Source organism: Myxocyprinus asiaticus, chromosome 40 (assembly GCF_019703515.2).
Source record: "Myxocyprinus asiaticus isolate MX2 ecotype Aquarium Trade chromosome 40, UBuf_Myxa_2, whole genome shotgun sequence".
In the NCBI taxonomy this organism is placed as follows: domain Eukaryota; kingdom Metazoa; phylum Chordata; class Actinopteri; order Cypriniformes; family Catostomidae; genus Myxocyprinus; species Myxocyprinus asiaticus.
Window position 1 is genome coordinate 150,465 of NC_059383.1, and position 25,727 is coordinate 176,191.

General features: G+C 39.5%; 2 protein-coding genes across 8 annotated transcripts; one reads left to right on the forward strand and one right to left on the reverse strand.

Annotated features, from left to right (window-relative positions):
- Window positions 1-1,346: 1,346 nt before the first annotated feature.
- Window positions 1,347-10,359, forward strand: LOC127430454 (serine/threonine-protein phosphatase with EF-hands 2-like). The gene is made up of 15 exons (XM_051680223.1): window positions 1,347-1,472; window positions 2,769-2,823; window positions 2,906-3,081; window positions 3,202-3,316; window positions 3,444-3,490; window positions 3,571-3,737; window positions 3,834-3,870; window positions 4,492-4,641; window positions 5,107-5,409; window positions 6,388-6,573; window positions 6,708-6,850; window positions 6,926-7,032; window positions 7,121-7,287; window positions 8,497-8,584; window positions 9,156-10,359. Exons 1-15 carry the CDS (start codon window positions 1,347-1,349, stop codon window positions 9,371-9,373), a joined length of 2,085 nt encoding a protein of 694 aa, XP_051536183.1. The 3' UTR covers window positions 9,374-10,359.
- Window positions 10,360-14,566: 4,207 nt separating this feature from the next.
- Window positions 14,567-25,727, reverse strand: LOC127430456 (nuclear pore complex protein Nup54-like). Of its 7 annotated transcripts, XM_051680233.1 has the most exons (15): window positions 25,668-25,727; window positions 25,346-25,438; window positions 23,530-23,607; window positions 22,618-22,731; window positions 22,206-22,286; window positions 21,734-21,901; window positions 21,381-21,592; window positions 20,745-20,932; window positions 20,396-20,592; window positions 20,257-20,311; window positions 20,070-20,163; window positions 19,882-19,989; window positions 17,056-17,175; window positions 16,867-16,977; window positions 14,567-14,914 (listed from the first exon to the last, which is right to left on the reverse strand). In XM_051680233.1, exons 1-15 carry the CDS (start codon window positions 25,702-25,704, stop codon window positions 14,786-14,788), a joined length of 1,785 nt encoding a protein of 594 aa, XP_051536193.1. In that variant the 5' UTR covers window positions 25,705-25,727; the 3' UTR covers window positions 14,567-14,785. The 7 variants fall into 7 exon arrangements, with proteins under 7 accessions (XP_051536193.1, XP_051536187.1, XP_051536188.1 ...); XM_051680227.1 differs by lacking the exon at window positions 22,618-22,731; XM_051680228.1 differs by lacking the exon at window positions 22,618-22,731 and having other exon boundaries at window positions 21,734-21,891; window positions 22,205-22,286.

Below are 25,727 nucleotides of genomic sequence, written 5' to 3' on the forward strand. Positions count from 1 at the left end.
AATTCACATGCAGCAGCTACAGGTGAGAGAAATCAAGTGTGTGTGTGTGTGTGTGTGTGTTTAATCTGATGAAACAATCACATTTACTCACATCTGCTGTGTGTGTGTGTGTATGTATGTGTGTATATGTGTGTGTTTGGATTTATGCTTGTGTGTGCGTGTATATGCGTGTGTGCTTGTGTGTGTGTGTATATGTATATGTGTATATATGTGTGTGTGTGTGTGTGTCCTTGTGTGTGTATATATATATATGTGTGTGTGTGCTTGTGTGTGTATATATGTGTGTGTATATTTATGTGTGTGTGTATATGTGTGTGTGTGCTTGTGTGTGTGTATATATATATATATATGTGTGTGTGCTTGTGTGTGTGTATATATATATGTGTGTGTATATATATATATGTGTGTGTGCTTGTGTGTGTGTATATATATATATGTGTGTGTGCTTGTGTGTGTGTATATATATATGTGTGTCCTTGTGTGTGTATATATATATGTGTGTCCTTGTGTGTGTATATATATATGTGTGTGTGTGCTTGTGTGTGTATATATATATGTGTGTGTGCTTGTGTGTGTATATATATGTGTGTGTCCTTGTGTGTGTATATATATATGTGTGTGTGCTTGTGTGTGTATATATATATGTGTGTGTGTGCTTGTGTGTGTATATATATATGTGTGTGTGTGCTTGTGTGTGTGTATATGTGTCCTTGTGTGTGTATATATATATGTGTGTGTGTGCTTGTGTGTGTATATATATATATGTGTGTGTGCTTGTGTGTGTGTATATATATATATGTGTGTGCTTGTGTGTGTGTATGTGTGTGTGTCCTTGTATGTGTATATATATATATATATATGTGTGTGTGTGCTTGTGTGTGTATATATATATGTGTGTGTGTGCTTGTGTGTGTGTATATATATATGTGTGTGTGCTTGTGTGTGTGTATATATATATATATATATGTGTGTGTGCTTGTGTGTGTGTCCTTGTGTGTGTATATATATATATATGTGTGTGTGTGCTTGTGTGTGTATATATATATATGTGTGTGTGCTTGTGTGTGTGTATATATATATGTGTGTGTGCTTGTGTATGTGTATATATATATATATATGTGTGTGTGCTTGTGTGTGTATATATATATATATGTGTGTGTGTGCTTGTGTGTGTGTGTATATATATATATGTGTGTGTGTGCTTGTGTGTGTGTATATATATATGTGTGTGTGCTTGTGTGTGTATATATATATATGTGTGTGTATATATATGTGTGTGTGTCCTTGTGTGTGTATATATATATATATATATGTATATATGTGTGTGTATATGTGTGTGTGCAGCGATGCGTGCGGCTCTGCTCATTCAGCGCTGGTATCGTCAGTACGCCGCGCGATTAGAGATGCGTCGTCGCTGCACGTGGAACATCTTTCAGTCTATCGAGTATTCAGGAGAACAGGATCATATAAAGGTGAAACTAACACTGTGATGTGCACTTGTGAGGGGGCTTTTAACAATATATAATAAACCAAGGTTTAATTACAGCTGTTTGATTAACATTGCTCATACTAGTGACGCGGTTCAAGAGGTCGTACTAAACTGTGAATATAGTCATGGATAAAGAACATTAACATTTCTAAGCAATTAGATTTACACTTTTTTACCTGGTGGATAATAAAACAGGTGGAAGAAAAATCCCATAGACTTGCATTGAACGAGGGACTCAGATCTAGAGAGCAGAATATCACAGAGGAAAACGTGCACAGCTGATCAGTGATCAATTAACATCTTGACCTACAGTGTTTTTGAATGAATGGAACTCTTAAAGGGACAGTTCACCCAAAAAACAAAAAAAAAAAACTTATTTACTCACCCTCATGCCATCCCAGATGTGTGTGACTTTCTTTCTTCTGCAGAACACAAATGAAGATTTTTAGAAGAATATTTCAGCTCTGTAGGTCCATACAATGCAAGTGAATGGTGACCAGAACTTTGAAGCTCCAAAAAGCACATAAAGGCAGCATAAAAGTAATCCATAAGACTCCAGTGGTTTAATCCATGTCTTCAGAAGTGATGTGATATGATATGTGTGAGTGAGAAACAGATCAATATTTAAGTTCTTTTTTTTACTATAAATCTCCACTTTCACTTTTACATCTTTCTAAATCTTTAACAGTTAAAGTGGAAATTTAGAGTAAAAAATGTCATATTGATCTGTTTCTCATCCACACCTATCATATCCCTTCAGAACACATGGATTAAACCACTGGAGTCTTTTGGATTACTTTTATGCTGCCTTTATGTGCTTTATGGAGCTTCAAAGTTCTGGTCACCATTTACTTGCATTATATGGACCTACAGAGCTGAAATATTCTTCTAAAAATCTTCATTTGTGTTCTGCAGAAGAAAGTCATACACATCTGGGATGGCATGAGGATGAATAAATGATGAGAATGTTTATTTTTAGATGAACTTTCCCTTTAAGGAAACTGGTCTCAGAACAGTTTGAAAAGAACATTTTTTCATCCTACCTCTGCATACAGCCTCCAAAGGCAGCAATTTCCTGTCTATTTTCACTTCAGTTAGAATACAACTAACTAGCAAACACTCACAAGACCCGTTAGCATTGTTTTTTGCGCAGACAAACACTACTCGCCTTTTCTCCATAATAAACACAAGGATCAACATATCAATCTGAACACGGTTCCATGTTTATGTGTGACTGTGTTCATTCTCAGTTGTGTTTGTGTCGTTTGTGTTTCTGCAGCTTTATAATTTCTTTGGTTATCTGATGGATCATTTCACTCCTGCCAGCGATGAAAGTAAGAAACTCACAAGCTTCATGAAGTTCAGCCTTTTTTAAAGTCAACACGACTGATTTTAGATGAACATTGTCTCTGTCAGAGAATCTGATCTGTCATCTGTTTCGTGAGACTGAAGTGAGTCATGATGTGGATTTGGAGAGATGTTTCTGTTATAAGAACATTGATGTTCCTGACGGTTATAACGGTCCTCATCTCTCGTTCCCGCTGACCGTTTCTAACGTCACTGATCTGGTGCAGGCCTTCAAAAACAAACAAGTAACTACACAAACTCCTCTAACCGTAAGAGAACGGGACAAAATAAACCAGTGTTTAATCGTTTCATCTTAGAATATTAAACTTGAGTTAAAGTGTGTTTAACTGTAGATTTCTCTCTAGAAGCTTCACGCGCGATACGTCCTTCAGCTGCTCGGGAACACGTGGACGCTGCTGCGACTGATGCCGAACATCAGTCACGTGTCCACCTGCAAACACAAAGAAATCACGATCTGTGGTGAGAATCTCTGTAAATAAACACATCAGTCATACACACATGATTTCACTTTTAGAATAAAAGATGACATTAGCTCAGACAGTTTTTTAAAGGTTTAAAAGTGTAGTTGTTCTTTTCCCTCACGCAGGTGATTTACACGGTCATCTTGAAGATCTGCTGCTGGTCTTTTATAAAGTCAGTGAGTTTCTGCTACACAGAAATCTGCATCTTGCCTTTAAGAATGCGGCAATAACGGATATTTCTCTCTATACTAGAACGGGTTTCCATCAGCGGAGACGCCGTATGTGTTTAACGGTGACTTTGTGGACAGAGGAAAAGAATCCATCGAGATCCTCATGGTTCTGTTTGCGTTCATGCTGCTGTATCCACACGACCTTCATCTGAACAGAGGAAACCACGAAGATCACATCGTAAACCTGCGGTACAGACTCAAACACTCGATGTACTGATATATGTGTGTGTGAGCGACGAGTTATCGATGTAAGAGATTTGAAGATGAAAACCTTTTTTAACGCAGGTATGGCTTTACCAAGGAAGTTCTTGGCAAATATCGGGTGAGTTAATCGGCCGCTGCACACACTCATTCATTCAGATTAACCGAAAGATCGCTGACACACACACACACACACACACACACACGATACTTTAAGAGGATTTACACCCCAATTCACACACAGACAGTTCGGCTCTCGATATCAGCAGCTGCTAAAATCTCTCACACACATTTCATTAGCACAATACTTCATTACAGCTCATTAAATGTGTCAACGCCCTGTCACATGACTCGAACTTCAACACTTTTGAACTCGAGAGACATAAAGTGTGTTGTAGGATCATGGAGCGATTTTATGAGGTGGTGGTAGTAAAGAAATCAGTTAACATATATCTGCACATGATGATACGTCATGTGAATATAAATCATTGGCTTTACCAGAGCTCCTCCACAACGGGGAGCCTTCAAAAAGCGCAACACGCCGGGATGCCGACAAAGAGACGAGAGGCCGTTCTTTTTAAAGGTGTAACACTCTGAACGCGGTTCATTGACGTCAGGGCCATTATATGATTGGCTTAGAAGACGTTGTGCTCTCTGTTATAATTCGAGACACGTGACACGGCCTTTAGAGAAGGTTTACAGTCATTTGAATATTGATGTTTTTCCTCGGATGTTGTCGCAGGTTCACGGGAAGAAGATTCTTAAACTTCTGCAGAAGATCTTCAGCTGGTTGCCATTGGCAACAGTGATCGATCAGAAAGTTCTGATTCTACACGGAGGAATTTCCGACAAGACGGATCTGAACTTAATCAGCAAGCTGGACCGACATCGAGTGTGTTTCTCACTTCAGTTTCAGTAAAACAGTGAAATCCCGTTCACACTGACAGTGATTTTATTTCTGGAGGTCACCAGGTCACCGTGTCGTTGGCCGTTCCTTCTGCTGGACACTCTAATGTGATTGGTGGGATAATCACCTCTTGAAAATCTGATCTCAAATGTAAAATTAAGGCATTTTATTTTGACAAGGAATTTGTTTTTTTTTGCTGCTGAAAATAAACGTTTGTTTATAAATTGCAGCAGTGCATAAAACATGATATGATGAACAAGATAAATGACCTATAAAACACACACACATGTGAACAAATATAATTCATATAGAAGAGTGAAATCACTGTTTGTTGCCAGAAATTGCTGTCAGTGTGACCGCTTCATCATCAGATCCAGTGAATGAAGTTGTGGATCACATTCAGAATCTGTCATTGATTCTCTCTTCTGGAATCTTCTCTTGCTCTCTCAGTTCGTTTCATCTTTCCAGCCGCTAAAGAGAAGTGGAGCGTCCCTGCGGCTGAAGGAAGTGGCTCTCGATCCGGACGAGGACAATGTCAGTATCGGTCGCAGGCGCGTTCAGTCTCTGACTCACAGAACGGCGCTGCGGCACAGACAGGATCTGCCACGGCACTCTGTGCACTCCGAGTCCAGACGGACAGGTCGATCTGTGGAGGACGAGCTGAGAGAGAAACGCCGTCTGGCTGGACTCAGTCTCTCGTCCAGTTCAGAGCCCGATTCTACTGAACTTCTGGAGACAGACGAGTGGAAGCAGGTGAAAACAAACCTACTGGACTTCACCTCGACATCTCTCATGACAGTGAAAACACTGTTTACAGACGATATTAAAATCTGTCAGAGCTGAAGCCTGGGTAGCTCAGTGAGTATTGATGCTGACTATCACACCTGGAGTCACGAGTTCGAATCCAGGGCGTGCTGAGTGACTCCAGTCAGGTCTCCTAAGCAACCAAATTGGCCCGGTTGCTAGGGAGGGTAGAGTCACATGGGGTAACCTCCTCGTGGTCGTGATTAGTGGTTCTCACTCTCAATGGGGTGTGTGGTAAGTTGTGTGTGGATCGTGGAGAGTAGCATGAGTCTCCACATGCTGTGAGTCTCCGCGGTGTCATGCACAACGAGTCACGTGATAAGATGCACGGATTGACGGTCTCAGAAGCGGAGGCAACTGAGACTTGTCCTCCACCACCCGGATTGAGGTGAGTAACCGCACCACCACGAGGACCTACTAAGTAGTGGGAATTGGGCATTCCAAATTGGGAGAAAAGGGGATAAAATTAAAATCTGTCAGAGCTGATATCTCGTGTTGCAAGAAACTCCTCAAGTTCTGAAAAGCTTTAGTTGTAATTGTAGATGGGCTTTCTTAACTCAAGGGGTTTCTTGCAAACAGCTGCAGCACTAATTACAGGAGCTCAGGCTAAAAGAATATATGTCAGTGTTTATAATAAAAGTACTGTAGCAGAATCAGATGGTAATACCATGATATTTCAATATATATCATGGTTCCGAATTATTTACATAGTCTTTACATCCTGCTATAAGGTTCTTTAATTAATCCAAAAGTACATGTGTAAAATAAACATGGTAATACCACTGTGCAGACAGTCCGTCACTGAACTGTGTTTTAGATGTTGAATAATGTTCGTCTCACTCTGCACTCCTGGAAACGATATTCTGTTCTGTTTTGCTCATTTTAAACTCTACAGTCACACTCCAACCTTGTTTTGTTGCTCTCTAGATAGTGGACGTCCTGTGGAGTGACCCGATGTCTCAGAACGGTTGCGTCCCAAACAAAGTTCGTGGTGGGGGGTGTTACTGGGGGCCGGACGTCACACAGAACGTGCTGGACAGACACAAACTACAGCTGCTGATCAGATCACACGAGTGCAAACAGGAAGGATACGAGTTCTGCCACAACGGCAGGGTGAGACAAACCATAAATGCCATCTTTTCTCTGTAGAAATGCTGAGGTGAATGTTTGAAAAGACTGAATACATCGTGTCATTTCCTCATTTATCCAAGTAAATAATGACACGCTGACAGAGTTTGTATTTGCAGGTTTTGACAATATTTTCAGCCTCAAACTATTATGACATTGGCAGTAACAGAGGCGCTTACATTCGTTTGGGTCCCGACCTCATTCCTCACTTCAAACAATTCCAGGCCAGCCGAACGACACGAGAGCTAACACTCAGACAGAGGTGAACACACACACACTTACATGATGCATTTATAATCTTTGAAATGATCAAATGTTTTTTCTTCTGTGTGTGTAGTGTGGGGCGAACGGAACGTTCCGCGTTACAGGCACTGAGGATGCAGCTGTTTGCACACAAATCTGCCCTGATTCGACAATTTCAGGAATACGACCCCAAGTGTACAGGTACATCTCTCTGTCGATGAAGGTCTGGTCTCTCGGTTCTCTAACGTCTCATATCTCTGTTGAAGACCTGATGTTTCTGTCGTTGAAGGTCTGGTCTCTCTGAAGAATTGGGCGGTTGTGGTGGAGATGGTTCTGCATCTGAGTCTGCCGTGGAGGGTTTTGCGATCTCAGCTGGTGACAAGTTGCACTCAGGACGGGCTGCTCAACTATCATGATTGGGTTAACGAGCTGTCAATCATTCAGTCAAATACTGAGGTGACCGCAGACAAACATTAACACAGAAAATAAGCTAAAACAATTACAGACAAACAAAACGTGTAAGTGAATTCAGAGGTGCAGATCAGAACTGGTTTAAATTCATCGTCATGTGAATGTCCGGAGTCGGTTCATTTAAGTTTTCTTTTTATGGACTAAACGGTGTGTATCAGTTTGTATGGGTTAGAAATTAAGGTTTCATTAAAGGACAATATTTGGCCACTAAAGCTTTATTGAGATTAATAAGAGTTCAGTTTGTCATGTAGATTCAGAAGCACCTAACCCTATGATTTATAATGTTTTGAATCTTTTTAAGATTTTTATCAAATTTTATCTGAAATTTCATAGACAAATATAATGACGCAATGCTTATGGGATCAAAATCCCTTCAAATGTATTGCGGTCACGGATCCAAAAATAATAAGCGCAGATCAAAAAAATAACAAGCATGAATCAAAAATATATAAACACATTAAAAATATACAATTAAAATTAAAGCAAAGTTATCAGAATTGCAACAAAATCATGTTTTCCTTGGTTATATATTATTTAGGACCTGTCAATCAAGAACTAGTGGACCAATAGGGACACAAAACACCCCCTGATTTACATAAAACTCTACTCAAAAGTTTTGGAAAAGTTTCCAGAACTTGGAAACAAAAGCAAAGAAAAATACAGCGTAAGTGTACAAAAAAATGAAAATATGACCAAATTGTCCGAGCACAAAAACAGTAATATAACCAAGGAAAACATGATTTTGTTTGCAATTCTGATGACTTTGCTTTAATTTTTAATTGTTTTTTTTGCAGCATATTTTAAATGTGTTTATATATTTTTGATTCATGCATGTTATTTTTGGATCCGTGACCGCAACACATTTGACGGGATTTTGATCCCATAAATGCTTTCCGGATGATTCAGTGCACGCTCAGAACTGAATCTGAATTCATAACTCGATGCTGGATGATTTCACAGCTGATTTCAGTGTTTTAATTGATGGAAGCATTCAGCGAATGCAAATCTAAAATATCTCGACACTGAACATAAATGATGCTGTAAAATATAATGAAATGGATCAAATGTTACAAATAAAACATAATGGAACTCATAACATTATTTTGAATATGTAAAACTCCCACCAAACCGGCTTCTGATCGTCCTAGTTTCAGTTCTCTAATCAATCAATAACTTCTTATGTAATTTGGACAGATTGCCAACACGAGTCTTCTGGAGACCCTTTACAAACATCATTCAAACCTGGAGACCATCTTCAGAATGATTGACACGGATCATTCAGGTGATCAGATCATGTGTTTGATTCTGAGTGTGTGACACCATGAGAGATTTTTCATATACAGTTGGGTCCAAAAGTCCACTGGGGACAATGTATCAATTTTGCACTTTTATTATTCAATAGATTTTTCCAATTCGAATTACATCATCTTAGTTTGAGTGAAAAGTTGCATTGTTCATGAATTTGAGAATGTCTTTGTATTTTGCTTAAATGACAGCATCCACATGCACAAAACCTGATGATCATGTTCTCTAGCATGATTTGAGAATGTTGCCAAGTGCTTTTAATTTGACCATCTGTATAAAGAGATCAATGACACTCATTTACTGACATTTTACTAGTCACCTAGAAATAGTGCACAATCTGAAAGATTTCGGATTCATTTCACGTCATGTTTCTTTTAACATTTTTCAAAATCCTAAAAGTTTGTGTATTTCCAGGTTTAGATTTGATTTTGAACCTCAGATTTTCTGTGTGAACTCAAAACCCGCTGTATATGCATCATGAAAACTGATGAACAGTAAAACCATAAATAGCAGATGATAAGAGAGTGAAATGTGATTCATGTGTTCAGGTCTGATCTCATTTGAGGAGTTTCATCAGACGTGGAAACTCTTGAGTTCTCACCTGCAGACGGACATCAGTGATAAAGCCATCGCAGATCTCGCCGAGAGCATCGACTTTAATAAGGACGGCAGTATCGACATCAATGAGTTCATGGAGGCCTTTCGACTGGTGGAACATTGTAGAGCTGAGAGACAACCGCTGCCATCACCAAACTCACCGGAGTGATATCTGCTGCCATGACAAACACAAACATCTTGCCAAAACAAAATCAAGAAAACTGTGAGGCTTCACCTGTCGCAGACTTTTAATATCACATGATATGATGATAAACCTGACAAGCAGCTAGAGTATTATGGGATGGTTACAACTGTAACCCTGGTTTGCTGAAAGGAAGGAAGGAGATGCTGCGTCAGTTGCTGATACTACGGGAAGCTCCGCCGAGGAGTGACGATCTCTGTAACCCTTTAAAATCATGCGTCACAGCGAGCATATACTGTAGGCTGGAGCATGGCACAATTTCATCAGGATTTAAGACTAAAGGGGACAGAGCGCATCTCTTGGACCCTTTACAGTGAGAAATCAGTACTGCGGCTGGCATACGCAGCATCTCCTTCCGTCTTTACAGGGAACCAGGGTTAGTTGTAACCATACCGTTCCCTTTCAGATCAGTCACTTTGATGCTGCGTCAGTTGCTGATGCTATGGAATTGTATATCATCACACCATAATACCAATACCCGTAGCCAATCTGGGCACTGAAGCACCGCAAAATAGCCATCCACACCATCCAACACCAAGGTTGGAATGGTCCATGACCAATAGCCTGACATAATGGCACTAGCCAAAGGGTAGTACAACATTAAGCATTACTCTAAGAACAACACGGTTCAGAGACAGAATAGTCCAAATACAATGCACTACTAAACAAGGTTGTGAACAACCCTAAAAAGGCTGTTGTATTCTGGGGATACAAACATGGGGCTATTGAAAAATATTAAAAAGGGGGTCCCTGCAAATACTGAGGACATGCGACTTTGTATATTAAGTCTGGCATCATTTCACAAACTTTATCTAAAAGTAAAAAGGCAGCAAGCATTTTTTGAGAAGGCAGCTGACCACAAGACAAAAGTTCCTATCTTTTCAATGTTATTTTCATGATTTCTACAACCTATAAAATTGAAAAATAAAAGCAATATTTTTGAATAAAACATGTGGGCCCTAATGTGTTGTAAAATATTTATACATTAATTTTCAGAGGTACCTTTATATTTGTGCCATTTTTAGGGTTAAGAAACCCTTCGTAGTAAGAATCTGGGAAGAGACATCCAAATTGTAAAACCTGGCAAAGGTGTTCGGGGAAGCCCAGCCCGCAGCTAGGCAGATGTCCTCTAAGGACACACCCTTAATCCACACCCAGGAGGAGGCCATGCTCCTGGTAGAGTGAGCCTTAACACCCACTGGACATTGCAGGCCCTGCGAATCATAAACAAGCGCATGGCATCGACAAGCCAGTGAAAAACTCACGTTTAGAGATGGCCAAACCTTGGAGAGTCCTCATATGTACTAAACCCAATGGGGCGATGGCAGCGGAAAATAGAGTGCATTTGTCAGTTGATCTGACATGGTCACAGAGTCTAATTTCATTCCCAGGAAGAAAACTTGTCGACTGGTCACCAGCAGACTCCTCCTTGCCCAATTGACTTTGAGCACCAAATGCTCCAGATGTGCAAGCAACAGGTCCCTGTGCTAGCATGCTTGTGCTTCTGAGTGTGCTAAAAGCAACCAGTCATTGAGGTAATTAAGAACACAGACACCGCTCATCCTCAGCGGAGTGAGTGGCGCATAAACACATTTTGTGAATGTGTGAGGAGCTAGGACAAGCAGAAGGGCAGGTCTTGGGATTTTCCTTCGAGGGCACTGCAGTCCAAAGAACAGGAAAGTATACAGCTGAAGTCAGATGTTTACATACACCTTAGCCAAATACATTTAAACTCAGTTTTTCACAATTCCTGACATTTAATGGTAGAAAACATTCCCTGTCTTAGGTCAGTTAGGATCACTACTTTATTTTAAGAATGTGAAATGTCAGAATAATAGTAGAGAGAATGATTTATTTCAGTTTTTATTTCTTTCATCACATTCCCAGTGGGTCAGAAGTTTACATACACTTTGTTAGTATTTGGTAGCATTGCCTTTAAATTCTTTAACTTGGGTCAAATGTTTTGGGTATCCTTCCACAAGCTTCTCACAATAAGTTGCTGGAATTTTGTCCCATTCCTCCAGACAGAACTGGTGTAACTGAGTCAGGTTTGTAGGCCTCCTTGCTCACACACGCTGTTTCAGTTCTGCCCAAAATATTTCTATGGGATTGAGGTCAGGGCTTTGTGATGGACACTCCAATACCTTGACTTTGTTGTCCTTAAGCCATTTTGCCACAACTTTGGAGGTATGCTTGGGGTCATTGTCCATTTGGAAGACCCATTTGTGACCGAGCTTTAACTTCCTGGCTGATGTCTTGAGATGTTGCTTCAATATATCCACATCATTTTCCTTCCTCATGATGCCATCTATTTTGTGAAGTGCACCAGTCCCTCCTGCAGCAAAGCACCCCCACAACATGATGCTGCCACCCCCATGCTTCACGGTTGGGATGGTGTTCTTCGGCTTGCAAGCCTCACCCTTTTTCCTCCAAACATAACGATGGTCATTATGGCCAAACAGTTCAATTTTTGTTTCATCAGACCAGAGGACATTTCTCCAAAAAGTAAGATCTTTGTCCCCATGTGCACTTGCAAACTGTAGTCTGGCTTTTTTATGGTGGTTTTGGTGCAGTGACTTCTTCCTTACTGAGCAGCCTTTCAGGTTATGTTGATATAGGACTCGTTTTACTGTGGATATAGATACTTGTCTACCTGTTTTCTCCAGCATCTTCACAAGGTCCTTTACTGTTGTTCTGGGATTGATTTGCACTTTTCGCACCAAACTACGTTCATCTCTAGGAGACAGAATGCGTCTCCTTCCTGAGTGGTATGATGGCTGTGTGGTCCCATGGTGTTTATACTTGCGTACTATTGTTTGTACAGATGAACGTGGTACCTTCAGACGTTTGGAAATTGCTCCCAAAGATGAATCAGACTTGTGGAGGTCCACAGTTTTTTTCTGAGGTCTTGACTGAGTTCTTTTGACTTTCTCATGATGTCAAGCAAAGAGGCACTTAGTTTGAAGGTAGGCCTTAAAATACATCCACAGGTACACCTCCAATTCAGTACACCTCCTATCAGAAGCTAATTGGCTAATTGTCTAAAGGCTTGACATCATTTTCTGGAATTTTCCAAGCTGCTTAAAGGCACAGTTAACTTGTGTATGTAAACTTCTGACCCACTGGAATTGTGATATAGTCAATTAAAAGTGAAACAATCTGTCTGTAAACAATTGTTGGAGAAATTACTCATCATGCACAAAGTAGATGTCCTAAACGACTTGCCAAAACTATAGTTTGCTAATATTAAATCTGTGGAGTGGTTAAAAAAATGAGTTTTAATGACTTCAACCTAAGTGTATGTAAACTTCTGACTTCAACTGTATGTCTTTCAGATCGATCGACACAAGCCCGTCCAGAGGATGAATGTGAGACAAAATTTGCTTCCGAGTAAACATCTTGAACATAGACTTCGTAAGTGAACAATTCAATTCTCTCAGGTCAAGAATGGCCCTCAGCCCACCGTTCATACATAGCAGCTGTAGAAGCCTTTCTGTGCGTCGCACGCAGCACTGTCTCAATCACGTCTTTGGCAAGGAGACTTCGTACCTCTGAGTGCAAGACGGGCGCATCCCGCACCACCACAGGGAAAGGACAGAACACCGTTTGAAGCTATGCGGATGCCTTGCAAACCGAAGAAATTAGCAAAGTTTGATTGTGCTCAGTACCCAAATGGAAATGCCTAGAAGATGCGCCACGTGTCAGTGTAATGAGCCAGAGGACACTGGCTTGACACAGCAGCGGTCATGTTGTACAATGGGAGCTGTAAATGAGCTCATTTTTGTGCACGTTTGATCTGCAAGCATCTGCAGCAATTGCCACAACTTTTATTGGTACATGACAAACATTTGACACGGAGCAAGCAACAGCACAAACAGTAACATTGTTGTGAACAACTTCTCTTTCCCGGCTTACAACAGTGGGAAAAAAAGACAAGCGAGTTCCAGACAAAATTAGCTAGGGGTGTCACTACACAGACAGCGGGCCGCCCATAGACCTTGGTGGCCTAAGCGCCCATTCATGGCATGGCGTATTTATCACTCACCACAAAGGCGGCAGTGCCAGAGACCTGAACTTTCACTGAATAGGGAGAATGTCAAGTCAAAATAAGCTGTTCGTGCAGCTCTGGAAAAATGGAGAGACGCAGGCTCAAACCAGCAACAATAACCCTCAAATTCTCAGTGCTCAATATCCCGTCCTCGCTAGATATCAGGAGCAGAAGGGACCGGCGTCAGCTTCCCCAGAAACAAGCCGAGAGCGAAACGCTTTGAGTGTCAAACGCTTGCAATGAACACAATCAATCTCTACGAGCACTGTGTGCCTGACAGCGATAAGAAGAGGAGAGACGCAAGGCCTGAGCCGACGACAAGGAGAAACATTCTGATGAATTGGCGCCATGCTCCAGCCTATATGTTCACAGTGACTAACGCATCAGGGGCGGAGCGTTGAATGATCTGCCGATAAATTGGCGTGATTTTAAAGGGCTTCACAGATCGTCACTCCTGGGCGGAGCTTCCAATAACGACAGCAACTGACGCAGCCTTAAAGTGACCTACTTAAAAGGAAACTATAGTTCACCAGTAAACATCCGAATATTTCCTTCAAATCTTTAAGACAAAAATACTTTTTGATGCTTAAACTACATTTAAGCAATTAGGCACTTACAGATGTGTTATGTTGTGAACAGTCACGGCCATTAGATTCGACACGAGTATTTTCACAATACAACACAACCTCAGGTGCCTTACTGCTTTTGTAAAACGGTTACAAAATAAAGATATTGAGGCAAATTTTCATAAAAACAATATTTTATTAATCAAATTCATCAAGACTTATGCTTCCAGTTGTATAGTTACTGACATGTAAACTGGGGTTAATAGCTGTTCTGTATGTGTGCTGTAAAGTGATATAAACTGTTGTTGGTGAACAGCTGTTTCACATCATAACATGACTGGAACGCTGTATTGACCAATCAGCATACAGGACCGAAATGATCATTTTATAATATAAATAACTGAGACTTCTGATGTCTCGTTCTAACAAACAGCCATTCATTTATTCATGAAACTGATAAACGTGAATACATTGAAACTTTATTAATGAATTTAAGTCAGTAAAATATTCTAGCGGGAAAATAAATCAGCATTCTGATCCTGATGATGTTATTAAATGTACGTCTCATTTATTTCTCATGTTGAGATCAAGAACAGAATCTAAGTTTCAGCAAAACTTGACAGGATTTAAAGATCATCTGATGTTTGATGATCATGAAGACGCTGCAGCAGCACACACACACAAAACAGCAGCTCATCGCCAACACTGTGTGGTGTGTGTGTGTGTGTGTGTGTGTTACAAGAGTGTTGAAGTGTGTGTGTGTTGTCAGCTGTGTTTGCTGCTGCGTGTGTGTATGCTGTCTTGTAATCCGTCTTCAATCATCTTGATATCGTCCACATCGTCTTTAATGACGTTGATTAGGTGACTCAAACCCTCCTGCTGCTGCTTCAGATGCTGCAAACACACAATTATCAGAGAATTACACACACATTGAACACAATCTCAAAGAGCGCTGCATGCCTGGCAGTGATAACGTCAGTCATCATAATCTCCGTCGAACATGATCGTATCATGAATGGCAGCACAGATAATGATGGACATACAGGGCAGGTGAAGCAGTTTTAGATGTAGAAGGGAGGAGAGACACAAGGCCCGAGCCGGCGACAAATCATCCTCAAACTCTCCTTGCTCTGTATCCGGTCCTTGCATTTAAGGTTAGGGTAAACCTATCCTAACCCAGGAGGAGTATGACGGGAGGACAGGGAAGCGGCTTCGGCTTCGGCTTTTGTACAGTAAAACACACAACACACGAGTAATAGTGTTTTACACACACACACACACACACACAAACACACGAGTAATAGTGTTTTACACACACAAACACACGAGTAATAGTGTTTTACATGCACACACACAAACAACACACGAGTAATAGTGTTTTACACACACACACAAACACACGAGTAATAGTGTTTTACACACACACAAACAACACACGAGTAATAGTGTTTTACACACACACACACACACACACACACACACACAAACAACACACGAGTAATAGTGTTTTACACACACACACACACACACAAACAACACACGAGTAATAGTGTTTTACACACACACACACACACAAACAACACACGAGTAATAGTATTTTACACACACACACACACACACGAGTAATAGTGTTTTACACACACACACACACAAACAACACACGAGTAATAGTATTTTACACACACACACACACACAAACAGCCACACGAGTAATAGTGTTTTACACACACACACACACAAACAGCCACACGAGTAATAGTGTTTTACACACACACACACACAAACAGCCACACGAGTAATAGTGTTTTACACACACACACACACAAACAGCCACACGAGTAATAGTGTTTTACACACACACACACACACACACGAGTAATAGTGTTTTACACACACACACACAAACAACACACGAGTAATAGTATTTTACACACACACACACAAACAGCCACACGAGTAATAGTGTTTTACACACACACACACACACACACACAAACAGCCACACGAGTAATAGTGTTTTACACACACACACACACACACACACACACGAGTAATAGTGTTTTACACACACACACACACACACACACACACACACACAAACAGCCACACGAGTAATAGTGTTTTACACACACACACACACACACACACACACACGAGTAATAGTGTTTTACACACACACACACAAACAACACACGAGTAATAGTATTTTACACACACACACACACAAACAACACACGAGTAATAGTATTTTACACACACACACACACACACACACAAACAGCCACACGAGTAATAGTGTTTTACACACACACACACACACACACAAACAGCCACACGAGTAATAGTGTTTTACACACACACACACACACACACACACACACGAGTAATAGTGTTTTACACACACACACACAAACAACACACGAGTAATAGTATTTTACACACACACACACACACGAGTAATAGTGTTTTACACACACAAACAACACACAGGAGTAATAGTATTTTACACACACACACGAGTAATAGTGTTTTACACACACAAACAGACACACACAAACACAACACACGAGTAACAGTATTTCACACACACACACACACACACACGAGTAATAGTATTTTACACACACACACACACAAACACGAGTAACAGTATTTCACACACACACACACACACACACACACACACACACACACACACACACACACGAGTAATAGTATTTTACACACACAAACAGACAGACGAGTAATAGTATTTTACACACACACACACATCACATGAGTATTAGTGTTTTACACACACACACGCACACACACACACACACACACACACAGGTTGTGATTCTTGCCTGTTTGATTTCTCTCAGCAGATCAGCGTCGACACGGTAACGCTCTTCTGAACGAACGGCTCCAAAATGATTCTGCATCCGAATCTGAGACATCAATTCATTCAGACGACCCTGAAACACACACACACACATTAAACACACATGACTGAGAAGTGTATGTGTGTGTGTCTTTGCGGCAGAGACTGTCACCTTGAACTGTGTGGGAGCGTTGAGCTCTGATTGGATGGTTTCCAGCTGCACTCGCAGATGCTCCTCATCCAACTGAATGGCGTAACCACTCTTCCTCTGAACTTCCTGTTTAATCAACACCTGACACACACAGGTCAAACAGTTTTAACAGTGCTCCTTTTGGCTTATATTACAGTACCTTTAATGAAAAGCAAAATCTGTAATCTCCATCTGACTTTTATAGGTATTTCTCTGCCTTGTGAATCATTCAATTTAATAATATAAGAAGGCCTATGTACCGATTTATCTAATATAAATATTATGTACATACATATTTAAAATATCATTATCTTTAATACATTATCTATTTTCCATAAACATAAAGGAGACCATACTGCTAAATCCGTTAGGATTCCATCTGTTAATTTTCAGTGCATTTTGTCAACTTTAATGTAGTGAGCATTGACTTGAACTCTTAATGGGACCCACAAATGAATATACTGTCATAACTTACTCCCTAATCACCTATTACTCACCTAAAGTTTTGCAAACCCGTATGATTTTCTTTTATCCATGGACACAAAAACAGATGTTAGGCAGAATGTTCGTCTCAGTCACCATTCACTTTCATTGTTTAGGTAAAAGATGAATGAAAGTGAATGGTGACTGACACAAACAACTGTTTTTGTGTTCCATTTGAATTTCTCACTTCTGTGAGGTCAAGTAATCATGACAAAATAGTTATTTTGGGGTAAACTATTCTTTAATAATTAATAATTACCAGTTTAAGTATTTGTTAAAAGTATCTGCCAAGAACAACAATACAAAATATAAGTCACTACATGATTACATCACATATAGCTGGGAAACCAGTGAATTTTGTGTCTGAATAAATGATCAGGGTTCTCACTCTTTTCAAAGCACAATTTTCCAGGATGTTTTATTCACCCATCGGTGTAATATTTAAGCAAAAACACACAAGAGGTCATGATATTTATGGTTACTGGACGGTCATGAATTCCATATTCGACAGTTTAATTACATTTTATTTTCAAAATGATGAATATAGATACACTGGCGGCCAAAAGTTTGGAATAATGTACAGATTTTGCTGTTTCAGAAGGATATTGGTACTTTTATTGACCAAAGTGGCATTCAACTGATCACAGTGTATAGTCAAGACATTAATAATGTGAAAAATTACTATTATAATTTGAAAAAAATGTTCAGAACTTCTTAAACTACTTCAAAGAGTTCTCATCAAAAAATCTAGAGACTCTGATGTACTTATCCTCTTGTTTAGTTGTACATCTGGTCTTCTACATCTCTTTCTGTCCTTGTTAGAGTCAGTTGTTCTTTGTCTTTGAAGACTGTAGTGTACATCTTTGTATGAAATCTTCAAGCATTGTATAGCCTTCATTCCTCAAAACAATGATTGACTGATGAGTTTCTAGAGAAAGCTGTTTCTTCTTTGTCATTTTTGACCTAATATTGACCTTAAGACATGCCAGTCTATTGCATACTGTGGCAACTCAAAAACAAACACAAACACAATGTTAAGCTTCATTTAATGAATCAAATATCTTTCAACTGTGTTTGATATAATGGCAAGTGATGTTCTAGTACCAAATGATCAATTTAGCATGATTACTCAAGGATAAGGTGTTGGAGTGATGGCTGCTGTCTAGATTTGATCAAAAATGACTTTTTTCAAATAGTGATGGTGCTGTTTTATACATCAGTAATGTCCTGATTATACTTTGTGATCAGTTGAATGCCACTTTGGTGAATTAAAGTACCAATTTCCTTCTGAAACAGCACATTTTGTTCATTATTCCAAACTTTTGGCTGCCAGTGTGTATATATTTTCATATAATATTAAAATAAAATCATTCATATTCATCTCTGGATTCAGAGTTTTAAAAGATCACCATCTTTAAGCTCGTTCTATAGAAGTCAAACACTGAGATACTCACAGACTCGAGGGCGAACAGAATTATATCTCATATTTTATTTGATCTTGTTTTTGTGTGAAGCGCCTAAAGTTTATTTAATTAAATCTCAGCCAAATTTTGAGAAATTCCACATTTAATAGCTAAAGCCATTTATATGACTGAATTCAGGGATTACGTCCCTGTACAGCTGCACATGTGGTAACTGCGTTATTAATTTTTTTTTTTTAATCTGGCCATCATTATTGTCTAAATTTTACAACTCAAATGTTTTTGTAGTTAACACAACAGCAACGCTGCAATGAAAAAAATCATATTTTGCACTATATTAATACTTCAACTATTTCATGTAGCAAAGCAGAGAATGTTTGTGACAGAGCTTCAGTCAAAACAGTCAACAGCTGACGCTGTTTCACAATGTGTATCTGACCCCTATCCCGAGTCCTGATCATTACCATGTGTCTGTACATGTAAAATCAGTCAAACTGTTTTTTTACACTAAAATATTTTCCAGGATGTTTGGGAACCCCAAATTGTAATTACACCACAAATGAAAATAAATGTCATTTTTTTCCAGCGGAAAAGAAACTTTGAATGACCAGTTTACTTGTCCATAGAAGCACATGACAATGCTTAATGTCAAGACCTAAAAAACTACGAAAATCAACTCTAACCCTATTTCTGTAAAAATGTAGTGGTGCCAGTTTGTCTGAAAGAAAACAAAACATTCAGATTGTTTTTTACGCATGATTTACAAGTGCTCAGGAGCAGGTGAACATTTTACAATTAATGCAAGAATGGTTTTATGAACGATTCATCTCGTTTTGCTGGTGTTTCATTAATGAGGTCCACAGTGTTTACACTCTTTAATGTGTGTGTGTGTGTTGTTGTGTACCTGCAGGACTCTGTGCGATTGCTCCATGAGTTTGCGTTTGTACTGTGTGATTTTAGCGGCTGTCGTGGCCTGATTCCTCTGCAGCTCGCTGATGTCATTCGAGATGATCTGAGAAACAAAAGAGAAACTCATCAGAAATCATACAAGCAGTAATCGTACAACATGATATCAGTTTGTGTGTGTCTCACATCGACTCTGGTCTGGTGTTGTTTGTTCATCTGGTCTTGAATCTTTAGTCGTCGCAGTAACTCTTTAAATCCCACCATCGGCACCGGAATCAACCTGTGACATCACACATCACATGAGATTAATAATGAGATGATGTCATACCACATGACTGTTTGATGTAATAATGACTGATAAATGAAGACACACTTGTCTGGGTCGGGATTGTCCACTCTGGCCTGTTCCCAGATGATGGGGTCAACACCTACATGTGCACACACACACATCAATACTGCAGCCTCTAACATGCCAATGTGTGTATTTATGTACTCCAGGTAGGGGAGTATACCTGCGGGTGGGTTGTGTAGCAGTTGTTTGAGTTGTGTTTGTGTCAGTGCGGTTCTACTGACAGTCATGAAGACGCCGAGCTGCTGGAGTTGAGATTTAATGTTCATCTGCTCCATGAAATTAAACAGAGTGGACGCTGGAACACGCTTGGACGTGCCGTTAGGAGACCGTTCAACCAGATATACAATCACCTCCGTCCTGCTCGCACACACATTCAAATGTTCAGCTGTTATTGATCTATTGAACACAAACTTGAACTACCATGTGACTTATGATGAAATGATTTCAATGCAGCTCTTTAATTAAAATAAAACATGAATGTAGTGTAGTGAAATGCTGAACCGTCTCACTGGTCATCCGGTAACGCTCGCACTCCCTCCACATTTACAGTGAGCATTTGATTTCCACCCAGAACTTTATGTAAAGACTCGACGAGCTGCTGCTGTTGAGAACGAACGTCAGCTTCCTTCTTATTGAGAGCCAAAGCCACTAAACCGTCCTCATCCCTCACTGCAGGAACACAGCTGTAGCCCACCGCCTGACAGAGAGAGAGACGACTAAATACTATAAGAGTCATATATATAAATATTATACACATTTCAGCCATGACGTCATTTTAAATCAGTTGTTGGAAAGTCACAGCAGCACTAACATCTTTAAGATAACTGTAAAAAAAAAACAACTAAAAAGTAGCAAAAAAAAAAAGTTGAACCCAATATTTATGCTATAGGTATTTATTTATTATTTATATGATTATTAGAGAGTATCTTGTTGTTAGCTTAGCAACATGCATGAAACTGCGAGTTGTGTCACTTGTGCCGTGTATCTGCCCGTGTACGGCATTCCAGATCAGTTTCTTATGAAGTTTAGTTGCAGTAAGAATGCTCCCTTAAAAGGCAACAACCTATGTAGCCAGTAGACAGCAGGACTACTAGGTTTAGGGACTCCCATCATGCCCTGCAGCATGACATCATCATCAGTAGTACCTTGAAGCGGCAGAAGGGGTTCTCCAGACTGAACTCTACCGGAGGTGTGCTGCTGTTGAAGTATCCTTTCCCCGTCCCCCAGAATGCCTGCAGCTGATTCCACTTGGCCAGAATAGAGTCACGCTCATCGCCCAGAACAGATGGAGCAGACAGAGCGCTCGCCGTGTTGATCAGCTGACTGGACTGAGAGACCTGCTGGTTAAACAGGCCGCCTACAGAGAGAAAAGACATTACATACAAATAGAAAGGAACAAATTAATACACTTACACTCAACAAACACACTGATACACCTGTGATAAACACACACGCACGCACACACAGTGCTCTTATTATGCGGTTCAGAGTCCCTCACCCTGCTGGTTCTGGGTGGGCTGGATTCCACCAAACCCTCCAAAGTTCAGTCCAGTTCCACCCAGACTGCTGCCAAAGCCGGTTCCTGGCACAGTGCTCGAACCCAGACCAGAAGAAAAGCCAAAGCCTTTATTCTGAGTGTTTCCAAATAGACTGCCGCCAAGAGACCCTCAACAGAACAGCAACATGAGAACACTTCAGAAACAGCACAACAAACAGCTGATCAGCACTCATGCTCCGACGGGTTGGTACTGATCCTGTGACCTCAGATGGGTCAAAAACATCACACCCTACCAATCTAGCATCTCCCAATATGCTACACAACTCTTTGTCCACTCTTCCAGTCGGCCAGCATGCACAATAAATACCTCAACAAATGAGCCAGAGTGCAGCATGTCTGATTTATTCCTCGTTTGTAAGTACTTTAAATGATTACAAGTAAATGTTCTGACTGAGTTCTGACAGGTTGGTACCTGTGTTTGATGGTGTGGAGAAACTGAAGGTGGTTCCAGCATTGGCAGAGGTTGATGTGGAGCCGAAACCTCCAAACGCACCTGCAGAACAACAGAGAGAGAGAGAGAGAGATAATACTCTTAGCACTTTAAAAGGAAAAATTATGTCATGAATGATGTCATGATCGTGATGTGCTGATGGGAAAAAAAACAATGCAGGGAAATCATGGTCATGTGACCACATGGAGAGAATGGGTTTAAAAGCACAAGACATCATGAACAACTACAATATAACAAGAGCATCACTGGAGAAGCCTTCGAGTGGACACACACGCATCAGATCATCAAACAGACAGATACGAATGAACGCGTGATGTGAACTAATCAGATGATCAGACTCATAATGACCTCTGACCTCTCACACACAATCTACCTGCTCCTGTGAGATTGCTGCCAAAACTGAACACAGGGGCCGCGGGGCCCAAACCAAACCCCCCAAAACTACCAGCTGCAGCGGCACCGCAGCTCGAACCCAGAGCCCCGGATCCTGACGCGCAGAGAGACGAATACGGAGTTAAAGAACAAACACCCTCAGTCAGCGAGAGAGAGTTAAACACCCCATCAAATCACTTGCTGTCCTGCTTTTATGGATTTCCAGTTGAAACTAAGTTGAGTTGGGACATATTGACGGCCTCATCCCTGTTTATAAATAGCCAATAAACTTTATTTTACGCCACAGGAATGAATCAGGATTTGTCCGATTTATGATTTTGGAGAATATTCTCATTCTAGAACGCATTTGAGGCCTCTCAGCATGAGAAAAATTTGATTTTAAAAACGAATCTGTTAAACTGAATTGTATCAACTTCTAGGGGGTACACTAGTACATAGATGACCTCAAAGCTAATAATGGAAATTAAAGACAACATTTTGGATTTCATGAGGTCTTTAAAGACATTTAAAAGAGAAGAAAAGGGAGTATGACACAAACACATACACACTCACACAAACAAACAGGCACACACACACTCACACGAATGCACACACAGACACACACACTCACACGAACGCACATGCACAGACACTCACACACACACCCACACGAACGCTCACTCACACACAGAGACACATTGACATGCACGCACAGACAAACACACTCACCTACACACACACACACACACACACACACAGACGCACAAACAGACACACACTCACACGTACACAGACACGCACGCACGCACACACACACACTCATAGACACACACGCACACACACAAACAGACACAAACACGCACTCTCACAAACACACACGCACAGACACACACACACACACACACACACACACCAGTGGTACTTGATCCAAATCCAAATCCTGTGGATGGTGCTGTTGTGGTTGTGGCTCCAAACCCAGTGCCAGAAAGACCTGTAACCATGACAACAGTTGATGAAAAGTGCACGTAACCATGACAACCGGTGCTCTGTCCTAAAAAGGTCCTAAATATTATTCAAGTTTAAATAATAACTTTAATTAATGGTGTAATAAAGAGTACTAGTGCTAAGTAGTGTAATTTTATGATGAATTGTGTAATACTACAGAGTAATAATGTGATATTAATGAGTGATAATAATATTGAGTGATAATGTGATATTAATGAGTGATAATGTGATATTGAGTGATAGTGTGATATTATTGAGTGATAATGTGATATTACTGAGTGATAATGATATTATTGAGTGATAATGTGATACTGAATGAGTGATAATGTGATATTGAGTGATAATGTGATATTAATGAGTGATAATGTGATATTATTGAGTGACAGTGATATTAATGAGTGAAAATGTGATATTGAGTGATAGTGTGATATTATTGAGTGATAATGTGATATTATTGAGTGACAGTGATATTAATGAGTGAAAATGTGATATTAATGAGTGATAATGTGATATTGAGTGATAGTGTGATATTATTGAGTGATAATGTGATATTGAGTGATAATGTGATATTAATGAGTGAAAATGTGATATTAATGAGTGATAATGTGATATTGAGTGATAGTGTGATATTATTGAGTGATAATGTGATATTAATGAGTGATAATGTGATATTATTGAGTGAAAATGTGATGAGTGATAATGTGATATTGAGTGATAGTATGATATTAATGAGTGATAATGTGATATTGAGTGATAATGTGATATTAATGAGTGACAGTGATATTAATGAGTGATAATGTGATATTAATGAGTGATAGTGTGATATTATTGAGTGATAATGTGATATTAATGAGTGATAATGTGATATTATTGATTGATAATGTGATATTATTGAGTGATAATGTGATATTAATGAGCGATAATGTGATATTGAGTGATAATGTGATATTGAATGAGTGATAATAATATTGAGTGATAATGTGATATTGAGTGATAGTGTGATATTATTGAGTGATAGTGTGATATTATTGAGTGACAGTGATATTAATGAGTGATAATGTGATATTGAGTGATAATGTGATATTATTGAGTGATAATGTGATGTTATTGAGTGATAATGTGATGTTATTGAGTGATAATGTGACGTTATTGAGTGATCATGTGATATTAATGAGTGATGATGTGATATTAATGAGTGATGATGTGATATTATTGAGTGACAGTGATATTAATGAGTGAAAATGTGATATTAATGAGTGATAATGTGATATTGAGTGATAGTGTGATATTATTGAGTGATAATGTGATATTGAGTGATAATGTGATATTAATGAGTGAAAATGTGATATTAATGAGTGATAATGTGATATTGAGTGATAGTGTGATATTATTGAGTGATAATGTGATATTAATGAGTGATAATGTGATATTATTGAGTGAAAATGTGATGAGTGATAATGTGATATTGAGTGATAGTATGATATTAATGAGTGATAATGTGATATTGAGTGAGAAGTGTTATTAATGAGTGATAATGTGTTATTAATGAGTGATAATGTGATGTTATTGAGTGATAATGTGATATTATTGAGTGATAATGTGATGTTATTGAGTGATAATGTGATGTTATTGAGTGATAATGTGACGTTATTGAGTGATCATGTGATATTAATGAGTGATGATGTGATATTAATGAGTGAATGGTGATTATTGGATGTTTTTACCGAATCCTGTTGAATTGTTTGCGGTGGTTGTTGTTGAAGCACCGAAACCAAATGAGTTGGATGAAGGTGTTTTAAATGAGAAGCCTGGAGTGCCTTAATCATCATACATACACACAAATAAATAAATAATAAACAAGCATTAAAACAACACAATAATTATGATGAAATGTGACCCGTGACGTTCCGCGCTCAGTTTGATTATTTCACGCCACATTACTGAGATTGTGAGAGTTTTGTCATTCACATAAATTCATTTTAAATGTTTTGAGATGATATTATGTAAATGTATCCGTCTTTAAAAATAAAATTTAATCTAACTCACTCGCAGTGCCAGACCCGCCGCCAAAGTTAAAAGCCATGTTTCCGGTCCCATCCGGATGAA

What these genes read in the sequence shown, in the direction of transcription:
- LOC127430454 (XM_051680223.1), top strand. Translation starts at nt 1,347, where the DNA reads ATGCGTGCGGCTCTGCTCATTCAGCGCTGGTATCGTCAGTACGCCGCG. An exon ending in GAGAACAGGATCATATAAAG is followed by an intron (nt 1,473 to 2,768) that starts GTGAAACTAACA and finishes GTGTTTCTGCAG; the next exon opens with CTTTATAATTTCTTTGGTTA. An exon ending in AGGCCTTCAAAAACAAACAA is followed by an intron (nt 3,082 to 3,201) that starts GTAACTACACAA and finishes ATTTCTCTCTAG; the next exon opens with AAGCTTCACGCGCGATACGT.
- LOC127430456 (XM_051680233.1), bottom strand. Translation starts at nt 25,704, where the DNA reads ATGGCTTTTAACTTTGGCGGCGGGTCTGGCACTGCGA. An exon ending in AAACAATTCAACAGGATTCG is followed by an intron (nt 23,608 to 25,345) that starts GTAAAAACATCC and finishes TCATGGTTACAG; the next exon opens with GTCTTTCTGGCACTGGGTTT. An exon ending in GCCCACCCAGAACCAGCAGG is followed by an intron (nt 21,593 to 21,733) that starts GTGAGGGACTCT and finishes TTCTCTCTGTAG; the next exon opens with GCGGCCTGTTTAACCAGCAG.